Below are 12,444 nucleotides of genomic sequence, written 5' to 3'. Positions count from 1 at the left end.
TATGTTTATTGTTCAGCAATCTCAATTATATTCAGAGGTATGTGAGGTAAAGGAGATGTGAAGTTTTCGCTATACCTACTCAATTTTTAGCTCTCAATTGCCCTTTTTAAAAGCCCACCAGGCCAAAACCTTCTCATAAGACCCTGGTCAAGGGGAGCTCCCAACTTCCCAGACACACACCAATAAATTTGCCAATTTTGTCTAACTCATGCCTTTCTACCCCAGTGTGAATGTTGCTCTCATAAAGAGTTTAATTAATAGAGGTTCTGCGTCTTTTTGTCCTGTCATTTTTCCGTTGAAGCAGACGATCTGTAGATCTGTCATATGTAGGTGTTGGTCAGTGTTGAAGGTAAAGTCTCAAGCAAGCATGATGTTTTTATGGCTGTCTCTCCCTCCCTCCCAGTCCACGCTACCACGCTTTGCCCTCCAGTGTTTGTGTTGTCAATAGTGTGTTGCCTTAGGGACAGCATTCCTTTGAACCTCCATTGGTTTGAATCTGGTACATTAAAGCTGAGATGTCAAAAAAAAATATATGACAGTTAGTGGACAACCCTGATTTAAGAAATGACACCGTTTGGAGGATGTGAACATCCCACACCTGTGGAACTTGATCTGGGACGTACAGAGCCCATTTGATATGTGTTGCCCCCACTCACCTACCCCATTTCCACATCCTCTCACCACTCATGCTTGTGTCTGGCCTGGCTTCCGGTTGGTCTGGCTTAACCTGCTTAGCGATGCAGTTCACCTGTTTTAACTCTGACCTTTACCGAGGCCTACATCCTCTAGAAGCCTTGTTAGTTAGTCGAAGTATTTTACGTATAAAGTGAAAGTATTCGAGCAGATTGGGTCTATTTCCCCCACAGTGCATTGTAGGCTATGTCCTATTGCTCATAGCCGTCAATGTATTGGAAACACTGACAGTAGGCTACATTTTTCTGTGATAAAGCATTTTCTTCGTATGAAGACTAGCATATTGTTGCCATTGAATGCAAGAACTACAGTGGGGCAAAAAAAATCCCTGAAAAGAAATCCCCGAAAATCACATTGTAGGATTTTTTAAATGAATTTATTTGCAAATTATGGTTGGAAGCTTTTGTTATTGACCAAATACTTATTTTCCACCATAATTTGCAAATAAATTCATTAAAAATCCTACAATGTGATTTTCGGGATTTTTTTTCTCATTTTGTCTGTCATAGTTGAAGTGTACCTATGATGAAAATTACAGGCCTCATCTTTTTAAGTGGGAGAACTTGCACAATTGGTTGCTGACTAAATACTTTTTTGCCCCACTGTAGGTTGCTTCACTCAGGCCGAGATGATGATGATGATGATGATATTGGCATTTTTCTCATTTGGGCAAAAGTCCATCCACCTCTCTTGCCTCTGTCCTCTTTTCTCTGTGACCGAGAAACCGGTCAAAGTGACCTCCCCTCCCCGATAGACACCTTTTCATTGAGGATAGTCCTTCGTGGAAGAGTTTTGAAATCTGCCACACCCCTTTGAATCAGCTTTTGTTTTGTCAAAGGAGGGAAAAAAAGCAACATGCTACTTTATAACTATAAAATGTCTAGCACATGACTTAATTAGTTTAGCACTTTACACATGTATTTTGGGATCCACCCCTGTAAACATAATTTGCGTGATGGGGGGACTGGGTTCGTCCTTACACGCCTTTGTGGTTTCATTTCCATACCAAACTTCAATTAGGCTAGAGACCCAAGCATGCTGTTCCTCATATTGCTGATTAGCCCTGTGTAGCAGTGACTATGTGTATGGATGGATGCGTCTCTCTTCTAGCTTGCCTGTGCTGCTTCTGAGTGCTTTGGCCGACTCGGGCAGTGATTCTGAACGAGAACACTGACCACGGCATACACCGGCAGCCCATCTGCCAGCGGCTCCTCTTCCTGCATCCCTAGCGGATCGGTGGTGTCCTGAGCGTCTGAGCAGCAGCTGCCCCAGCGTCTATCTGCATCTGTCCAAATAATATATCCTAATGTAATATCATATACAAGCCAGAACCAGATGTGCCTTTAGGTCTGTTAATTAGCCCCAAAACTGCCACGTTCTAGTGTCTTTCTTATTGAGTGCAAAATAGGAGGCGGCTGAGTTTATCGTTGTTGATTTCTGTATGTTTCATGAACACTAGTATTTATAGGACTAGTGTATTTCTAAGCTAGATAGAAATACGTCATACACAGTACTGTACAATCTTTGGTCACATAACTGTTTCGACGTGGTTTAGTTGAGTTTTCTGTGACTCATCCAGTGTTTGTGCATATCTTTATCAATTATTCTAATCTAAATAGCTCTAATGTGAAGAGGTTCTAAATGAATGTGATTCAGTTTTTTTCTTACGTGTTTTTTCTCCTTTTGTCTGCAGTCGTTCACACTGACCAGAAAGCGAATCGTGCACTACACCAGCTTTGACCAGCGGAAAAGGGCTAATGCTGCTGTTTTAATCGCTGCCTATGCTGTGAGTATTGCCTTCTATCTCTCTCCTCTCTCTGCAGGGAAGGAAGTTAGGCAAGGAGAAAAAAGCTTATATTGGGCCGTTGCGTCATGCTGCACCCCTCAACAAAATGCAGCTCAACTCATTTTGCATTAGTATCAATGTACCCAGATGGCCCCTATGCACTTTTCCCCTAGCGTGTTGTTTTTGTTGTATCTGCAATATTTTCTACCCAGGCCTTTTTTTCAGGGCTTCTTTCAGTCAGTGCTGATTTCCTTTTAAGGTGGCACAACCCCTTCCAGCCAGGTCTCTCTCTGACTCTTGGAGAAACGGGTGGGAGAGGACAGCTATAGACAGCCCTATTGTCCTGCCACAGTGACCCCATCTTCCTGCCCCCTTTGAATGCCCAGCAGCTCCTGTTGCATTAGTCCCTATTCATTTGGTCCCTTGCTGCCAGACATGGTTGAAGGATGTCCTTTCAGTCCCAGTCAGATACCAGCCTTGACTGTAATGTGTGACGGCATCTCTTGCCAGCTGGCCGCTCTGTCACATGGCAGTAAATGAGGGGATTTATCCGGTTCTTCTGTTGTTATGCTATGATGAGGACACGCCTTATGACAGAGCCCGGCAATGGCATGATGATCTTCTCAGGCAATGTGGGTCACTAGTATTTACTCAGTGGACTGTGCCCAGTCCTTACCCCAAGGGAACAGGCAGAGGAACAGCAACTGTCATGACATACTTAGCATGTAATGTAAGGCCCTTCTCTGAATATGCCCTGCCTGGACTAGAAACATGACTAGAAACATGATAGAGCCTATATCAGCCCTTCTGGTTTTCACCCTTAATGGCTATGACAGTGATTGGTAAAATGCAGTTGTTGAGTTTCTCACGGTTAACATGGTTTTCTTAACTAGCTAGTCTATATACATCCCAAAGTATATTCTTATAATGGCCAGGGTTGGATTGAATAAGGACCGTGGTCTTGTTAGCCAACCCAGGCAGGGCCCCAGTCTCATAGCTCTGGGATGAGATTTGAAGCATCGTTGCAGCAGGGGCCTTGCTGGATTATAATCTGGATTTGGCATCTAATCCTGGTTGACAGTGGCAGGAGGACAGTTGCATGCCATAATACCCCCCAACACACCCACCCCTGAGCTGAACCCTGTACATCATGCTATCCTATGACCAACTGTTCACATGCTAGTTTAGTCCTGTCAGCATGTCTAGACACTAGCCATATTGACACATGATCAGATGCTTGTCAATGTCTGTCCATGCTAGAAATAATGTATGTACAGCACTTTCCAAACAAAAATAGGATTTGATCCACTCACCAAATAGATCCTGTCACTTTTCCCTTTACATTTCCTGTATTGGCCAATAGGAGACTGATGACGTTGTGGGAGTTGAATTGCATTGATGGTGTGTCTAATCTGTCACTCAGTGACCCTATTAAAGCTGCTGTCATTTATTCCTTCCTAGACAATCTCTCAAGGGTAAATGCACAAGGCGAGGCGCTCCGCTAAATTTAGCCTGAACCCTGACCCGAAGCCCAAGATGAACTCCCCATTCAATGACTGAAATATCAGCACCTCTTTCAAAACCAGGCCATATCATTTCTTTCCTCTGCACAAGTCATTGGCTCACAAATGCACACGGAGGACATGGCATTCAGAAATCAATATCGAGCCTGACGAACTGCGTTTATCCACTTAGATGGGAGATGGGATGTGAGGTTTGTCTGCAATGTTGTAACCTCTGTTCTGCTGTGTGTCTAGCTATTCAGCCTAGGGGGATTGTGTTGTCTTTAATAATGAGAGAACATGCAGGGAAGGTGGCAGGGCTTTCCTCCCTGTTGTTTTCTCTCCAAGTGGGTCTACATTGATCCGGTCAGGTGATTGTGTGGGCTCCGTTGAGTCCTCCTAGGCCTGCTCTTGTTACAGATGTTTTAATACAAATGACCCGCTTTGAACCCAAGAGAATTATGTGTGGGACGAACAGCTGTCCCTGTGGGACTCCAAATTCTGTGTCACGTGGGACAACACACACACACACAGACACCAGCAGTAGAATTTAAGATGGTGCATTTCAGCAGTATCCAGTTGTCTGACTGGTGAATATTTCATGAAGTGGGAGCAGCAATAACAAAGCTCTGTTCTATTTGCTGAGGGGACACAGGCTTCATGCACTGCTTGGCCTCCATGTCACCAGATCTACTGATATATACGCTGCATACACAAGCCCACTCTCCCATACAAGCCTCCTTCAAGACAAATCTTCCATTCAACATTTTCACACCAGGGCTGGTTGGACCTGTTAAAGTTCATAGAAAGAAATCAGTCAATTGAAATAAATTCATTAGGCCCTGATGTATGGATTTCACATGACCGGGAATACAGATATGCATCTGTTGGTCACAGCATGATCATGCTGAAAGTTGAGGTGATGGCGGTGAATGATTCGCACAACAATGGGCCTCAGGATCTCACCACGGTATCTCTGTGCATTCAAATTGCAATCGATAAAATGCAATTGTGTTCGTTGTCCGTAGCTTATGCCTGCCCATAACACCACCGCCACCATGGGGCACTCTTTTCACAACATTGACATCAGCGAACCTCTCGCCCACATGACGCCATACACGTGGTCTGCAGTTGTGAGGCCGGTTGGACTTAGTGCCAAATTCTATAAAATAATTTTGGAGGTGGCTTATGGTAGAGAAATTAGCATTCAATTCTCTGGCAACAGCTCTGGTGGACATTCCTGCAGTCAGCATGTAGTTGTGCTCTCGCTCAGAATTTGAGACATCAGTGGCATTGTGTTCTGTGACATCTGCACATTTGAGTGGCCTTTTATTGTCCCCAACACAAGGTGCACCTGTATAATGATCATGCTGTTAATCAGCTTCTTGATATGCCACACCTGTCAGATGGATGGAATCTCATGACAAAGGAGAAATGTTCACTAATGGGGATGGAAACAAATTTGCAACTTGAGAGTAATCTTTTTGTGTGTGGCTGATTTCTGGGATCTTTTATATCAGCTCATGAAACATAGGACCAATACTTTACATGTTGAATTCATCTTTTTTTAAATGGAGTGTCCGGGATTTACGTACAGAATAATATGTAATGCTCTGAGACCAGTTTTGTTATTTCCAGAGGGTTTGTTTACGTTCTTCGTTTACTTTGTTCATAGTTCTGCTTAATTCTCTACATCTTTAGTGGAAATGAAATAGCAGATGTTGCTTGTCTCTGCCCTCCACTCTCTGTCGTTACAACTCCTTGTATGGATGTGGGATGCCGAGGTGTTGATTCAGATGAGCCCTGCTTTTCTGACCTGGGGTTGGGAGAGCAGCACTTTCGTGGATGGATATGAGTTGGCTACCGTGTGTTTATATGTATGGCTTCCATTTGGAGAGCATGTGGTGCTGTGACCATGCCGTCTGGCCCCTTGCTGGCCTATTTAGGCAGATGCCTGGGGAATCTCATGTGACACCGTGTCTCCCTCTCCCTGTTATATTACCTGTCCTTGTTACATTCCCTGTTTTATATTAGAGCTCTAAGAACAAATATTTTCAAAACCAGAGTAAATCAGGAAGCTGAAGGATTACCAAAATGAGGGAATGAACTGTGGCTTCAGTGATTCAAAGCCATGGTTTACTAACTGCGTTCTCTCACACTTCCTCTGTCTCGCTCTCTCTTACTCTCTCTAACTCTTTCTCTCGCTCTTTCTTTTTGTCTTTCTCTTCTCTCTCTTCTGTCTATCTACCAGGTAATCTACCTAAAGAAGACACCAGAGGAGGCCTACAGGGCTCTGATCTCAGGCTCCAATGCTTCATATCTTCCCTTCAGGTAATACCAGACCAGCCATGTCCACTCTACCACACAGCAGCATGATTTCTAACAACAGAAACAATCATTTGATAATTGTCTAGGAAGCATATCTTGGCTAATTGCCTTACATCACAGCTGCACCTGACAAAGACCCGGGTCACAGCTGCACCTGACAAAGACCCGGGTCACAGCTGCACCTGACAAAGACCCGGGTCACAGCTGCACCTGACAAAGACCCGGGTCACAGCTGCACCTGACAAAGACCCGGGTCACAGCTGCACCTGACAAAGACCCGGGTCACAGCTGCACCTGACAAAGACCCGGGTCACAGCTGCACCTGACAAAGACCCGGGTCACAGCTGCACCTGACAAAGACCCGGGTCACAGCTGCACCTGACAAAGACCCGGGTCACAGCTGCACCTGACAAAGACCCGGGTCACAGCTGCACCTGACAAAGACCCGGGTCACAGCTGCACCTGACAAAGACCCGGGTCACAGCTGCACCTGACAAAGACCCGGGTCACAGCGGCACCTGACAAGACAGGCCCGGGACACAGCGCCACCTGACAAGACAGGCCCGGGACACAGCGCCACCTGACAAGACAGGCCCGGATCACAGCGCCACCTGACAAGACAGGCCCGGGTCACAGCTCCCTCTGTGTCTTCATCCTCTTATTAACAGGATGTGTGTGTGTCTTACAGTAGATTGGGCCTGTGTGTATACAGTATCATTCAAAATTTTGGACACCTACTCATTCCAGGGTTTTTCTTTATTTTCTACATTGTAGAATAATAGTGAAGACATCAAAACTATGAATTAACATATTATTTAATGGAATTATGTAGTAACCCAAAAAAGTGTTAAACAAATACAAATATATGGAACTGGGCTCCCGAATGGCGCAGCGGTCTAAGGCACTGCATCTCAGTGCAAGAGGAGTCGCTACAGTCCCTGGTTCGAATCCAGGCTGTATCACATCCAGCTGTGCTTGGGAGTGCCATAGGGCGGCACGCAATTGGCCCAACGTCATTTGGGTTTTGCCGGGGTAGACCGTCATTGTAAGTTAGAATTTGTTCTTAATTGACTTTCATTGTTAAATAAAAATTGCCACATGATTCCAAGTGTTATTTCATAGTTTTGATGTCTTCATTATTATTCTACAATGTAGAAAATTGTAAAAAATAAAGAAAAAGCCTTAAATGAGTAGGTGTGTCCAAACTTTTGACTGCTACTGTATGTGTACATAATGACGTATTACCTATGAGGCTCAAATAACTTCCGGAGTGTCTCGTGTCGTTCAACCAGGTCAGGTATTAGACCTGAAAAAACAGATTCGATGCCCTCTCTGAAAGTAATTATACTTCATATAGTACGGTCTGTAGTTTTCCCAGGTAGGTTTGTGGCAATGACGAAACATTTTCTATATCCTACAAGTTTAGCCAAAACATTTTCTTCAGTTATTAGATCTGCCCTACTCTGAAACAGAACACACATTTGTTTTTTACTCTGGATATTCCAACCACTCTCTCCCGAGCATAACATGGACCGATCTGCTTTCCCGTAGCATAAAATATCTATGCCTATTGTGGATCAGCGGACTCACACTTTTTAATAGGATTGCATGACATTTCAGAGGAGTGAAAGTGGTAAATGGAATAAACAAGAATGTTATGTCACTTTGTTTAATCCTGATGTTAGCCTGGTTTGTTTGTCTCGTCATAACACAAACAAACAAACAAACAGTTGTCATGCATCTGGATGGAGTGGACTGTTTAGAATAGATAGCTGGATTAGATTAAGATCTTTAATTTGGAATTATGAGTATGGGGCTACTGTTTTCCAAGCTATAATTTTAGGATTGGTTAGGATTGTTTTTGCAATTGTTCACCTCAGTGTTAATTTTACCTTTTTCCTTGAACAAATACCAGGAACGAGGCTATAGTCGTGTGTGTTGGCTGTACTCGAGTCTGTAGCAAATAGCCTTATCTCACCAGCTCTTTCCTAATGAACTGTGGAGTGAGTCACACCCTCATGACCACCGTCCCATCGGCATTCCAACCCAACTCCACATGGAGGTCAGGAATTTGGGTGGAGGGGAACATTTAATGTGTTGCGGGAAAGGGACAGAGCGAGGTTACGTCGTCTGGTAAATAAAGTGAAGGCATGTCCATGTTTTACCCACTCTCTGCCACTCTGCCACTAAATTGACCTGTATGACTGCTTTCTTTACTTGTCTTGGCCACAAAGACTGTGATTCATTGCCCTGTGACACGGGTTGGCAGCCAGGCTCTAGGATTGATTTGGGTATTGTTGGCTCGAGTTATGATAGTGACAGATATTGGCCCTGCGGGCTTGTCTCAACCTGCCTGCTTGTTTGGAGAGAGAATGGAGCTTTTGACAGTTTACTTGACCAGTTGTAATGGGCCTCTAGCAAATGGGATGGCACTTGCATAATATGTTGAAATTGATGAAGAATGAACAAGGGGAGAAGGGCGAAGAAGGGGATGGCGTTCTCATCATTCCATTATTAGGCTCTCTGGTCCATCACTTTAAACTGTAATGTTCATTTCATTTCCCCCAGTGTTAGCTTGAGGAATTACGAACACAAACGACTAAAGTCAAACAGCAATTTGAATTGCTTTAAGAGCTATGTGTTCATTCCCACCTAAACTACAGCATATAGGCCTCGTTTTACATAGTTGTGTAAAGAGGCTGGACCAACCCTCCTCCTTCCACTCTGCGAAGCCAGCACTTTTTTTTAGTTTAATTTTGAACTGGGTTTGATGGATATCTCTGAGCTACTTTTAGAAAGTCTAACTGGGCCTTTGACCTTGACTTTTCCTCCATCTCTCCCCAGTGGTTCCCTTCAGAGGGTCAGTCAGTGTGGGTAGAATATTAGCAAGCTGGGATGGAGGGAGGGGGTGATGGAGGGACAGACTGTACCCCGATCCTCAGCTCCCATAATTAGTAGGGCAGGGACAATACCTGTATTGCAATATTCACTAGTATTGTGGCAAGGAAATAAAATACGAAGCGGATTTGAATTGTTTAGAGAAACGGCCCAAATGTTGGCAACAATTATCATTATTTTGTCATCCAGAGTCACATTTATTTATTTTCCAAGCTATATAACGCAATATTTTACATACTGCAGGTTTTTAAAGGACCAAGGAGTTTGACCTGCTTTGTGTTTTAATTTTTTACATGGAAAAACTATTACGGTACTGGTGTCATCACAGCCCTACTAATTAGTGGTTGACTTATTTTAGCTGTGTGAGGACTGGAGTTTGAGATGGTATTGCTACACTGTCATGACAGGGAAATGGACTGACTCACACGCACAGTAGTACATTGATACACATTACGATACAGAGACTCAACACATTGTGGCATATAATCACACACATGCACAAATGTTTTTTCTGTGTGAATGTCTGTGTGTGGTGTCACGGTAACTGAGCTCCTCATGCTTCCGCCGCACTGCTTTGTGTAGGTGGCCTCTTGAAGGTTCTTGGTTGAACCTCTCCCATTCACGCTGATGTTCTTGTCAGTAGCAGAACGCTCACAGCCTGCAGCTTCACTCCAAGAGTGGAAAGGGAACACGACAGCTGACTTTGACCCAGATTCTTTCTGCCATCTACAATATGCATATGAAATGAGGAATCAAGTAAACTTGCGCATAATGTACATTCAGTTTGTGTGTGCGTAAATGTGTTTTTGAGACAAACTCTGTTATTGGCTAGGCCAAATAGGGCTGCAATGCAAATGCTTGGATTTTGTGAAGGATATCTCTAGAAAGATCTCTCCCACATTGTCTGGTGTCCTCTCTCAGGGCCAACTCTGCACACAACATCCCCATAAGAACATGGAGAACGTCTTCCGCTTTGCACCATGAATATACAGAGCCCTGTTTCAAGCTCTGTTTGAAAACGTTTTTTTTATTCTCCTTTGTCTCTGGCCTATTATTTAGTGTCCATCTATCCCATAATATGAGACACTGCAAATGGTAATTGTTTCCAAGGTGACTCAGTGTCACCCACAGCCTGTATATCAGGGGTTCTAGATCTAAGTGTATGGTGACATCAATGTTGTCCTGGCGCAATGCCTGGTTCTATTGGAGCATTCCTCTTGGTACCCATGTCCCACGAAGATGATATCATTATTTTATAGGTTTGGATAGAGTTGCTTATTTGTGTCTGTGTGCAATGGGGATGTTTGCTGTATTTTGAATCTGATGTGGGTGTGTGTCTGGAGGGTTGTTATCAAATCAAATCACATGTATTTATATAGCCCTTTGTACATCAGCTGATATCTCAAAGTGCTGTACAGAAACCCAGCCTAAAACCCCAAACAGCAAGCAATGCAGGTGTAGAAGCACGGTGGCTAGGAAAAACTCTCTAGAAAGGCCAAAACCTAGGAAGCAACCTAGAGGAACCAGGCTATGTGGGGTCCTCTTCTGGCTGTGCCGGGTGGAGATTATAACTGAACATGGCCAAGATGTTCAAATGTTCATAAATGACCAGCATGGTACAATAATAATCAGGCAGAACAGTTGAAACTGGAGCAGCAGCACGGCCAGGTGGACTGGGGACGGCAAGGAGTCCGTCATGTCAGGTAGTCCTGAGGCATGGTCCTAGGGGGATGAGGATGCTACATTGGCTGTCCTCTGCCAATCTCTCTGAAGTACTTAGGAAAACATGGAGAATATATAGCTTACCCTATTCAAAGAGCACCTTGTATACCCCTCTTATCCATCCATAGCTCTACCTATAAAGTACCCATGTGTGGGCTCCAGTTTTTCCAATCTCTGATGTGTTCATTGCGACACTCTTATCATTCACTCATTTTTCAATGAATCGTTCACTCAAGCCTTCATGTCTTTGTTTTTCAGGGATGCCTCGTTTGGAAATTGCACATACAACCTGACGATTCTCAACTGCCTACAAGGAATCCGGAAAGTGAGTTGTGTGTATTTATGGAGTTATTGGATTTACAGTAAATTGTAATGTTAAATTGAACTTTAATAATTTTTGTAACATATCTTGATTGCTTTCCTCCTGCGCCCTCTCTTCCTCCCTCTATCACCATTCTAAGCACTTTTTATATCCAAGGCAAGCTAACACTTTACAGGAAGTGATGCTGGTCTTCACTTACTCAGTAACTACCATGGTAGCCTAAATGTAAACACAGTACTTATTTTATTTCTGTCCTTAGGTTAACTACACATGTCAATGTTGATGTGTAATTACCTTCATCCAAATGATTTGAAACCCCAAACATCTACATGGTATTTATGCATCATAACCTGAAGTTAATAACACCTTCAGTCTAAACTGAGGAAATCTAGACCTATTTCAATGTAATGGGTTAGGATGAGTCTTGCAGTGTGACGGGGGTTACAAATTAAAGTTTTTCATCTGTCTCATAGGACCAATTATAAACTGTGGTTCGTGGCCTGAATGCTGATTTGGCAGACAGCCGTGGTGTATCGTATACCACGGGTATGACAAAACATATATTTTTACTGCTCTAATTACTTTGGTAACCCGTTTATAATAGCAATAAAGCACCTCGGGGGATAGCCATGGAATATTTTGCTAACGGCTGTATCCAGGCACTCCGAGTTGTCGTGCTTAAGAACAGTCCTTAGCCGTGGTATATTGGCCATGTACCAGACTCCCTCAGGTCTTATTGCTTAAATAACCTGCTTTTATCCAACCAAAATTGCATTGAGACTCCATGGTCAAACAAACCTGCCATAGCAGTCTAAAGAAGTGTCTTTGTTTACAGCTTTGCCCGCACATCCTGACCTAGCATTATTAAGACCATAATCCCAGACTGAGGGCAGAGTTCTGTAGTCCGGGTGGGTGGAGGATCCTATGTTGTGTGTAGTCTATGGGGTATGAGGGTGTTCTACTTTGTTGGGGGGGGTGGTGGTGAGCGGTAGGAAGGTAGCATGGACTCACGTGGCACAGTATGTGGGGCACACTTCCCTGCAGGTACATGGACGAAGGCACACACGCTCGCTCTCTCGCAGTGGCTAAGCTGGGGACTTATGGTGCCGGCAGTGTGTGCCTCGGTCTGTTCTTATCATGGCTGACTAATCCTCCTCCGATCAGATATGGAGGTCAGTATTTGGGTAGAACGT

The 12,444-nt window shown here is 44.0% G+C and overlaps 1 protein-coding gene across 6 annotated transcripts in view; it reads left to right on the top strand.

Moving 5' to 3' along the window:
- The window catches only part of LOC115109101 (dual specificity protein phosphatase CDC14AB-like), a 64,170-nt gene that overhangs the window by 15,766 nt on the left and 35,960 nt on the right, over window positions 1–12,444 (top strand). For 4 of the 6 annotated variants that reach the window (XM_065009623.1, XM_029633697.2, XM_029633698.1 and 1 more), the window contains 3 exons: window positions 2,387–2,479; window positions 6,233–6,312; window positions 11,188–11,254. In XM_065009623.1, the coding sequence (XP_064865695.1) occupies window positions 2,387–2,479; window positions 6,233–6,312; window positions 11,188–11,254 (240 nt within the window). Of the gene's footprint in view, window positions 1–304; window positions 350–2,386; window positions 2,480–6,232; window positions 6,313–11,187; window positions 11,255–12,444 lie in introns of all 6 variants that reach the window. The other 2 variants (XM_029633696.1, XM_065009624.1) reach the window with 1 other exon arrangement.

The sequence above is a fragment of the Oncorhynchus nerka genome, linkage group LG25, assembly GCF_034236695.1.
Source record: "Oncorhynchus nerka isolate Pitt River linkage group LG25, Oner_Uvic_2.0, whole genome shotgun sequence".
NCBI classification, from domain to species: Eukaryota; Metazoa; Chordata; class Actinopteri; order Salmoniformes; family Salmonidae; genus Oncorhynchus; species Oncorhynchus nerka.
This window is presented reverse-complemented; position numbering and strand designations above follow the sequence as displayed.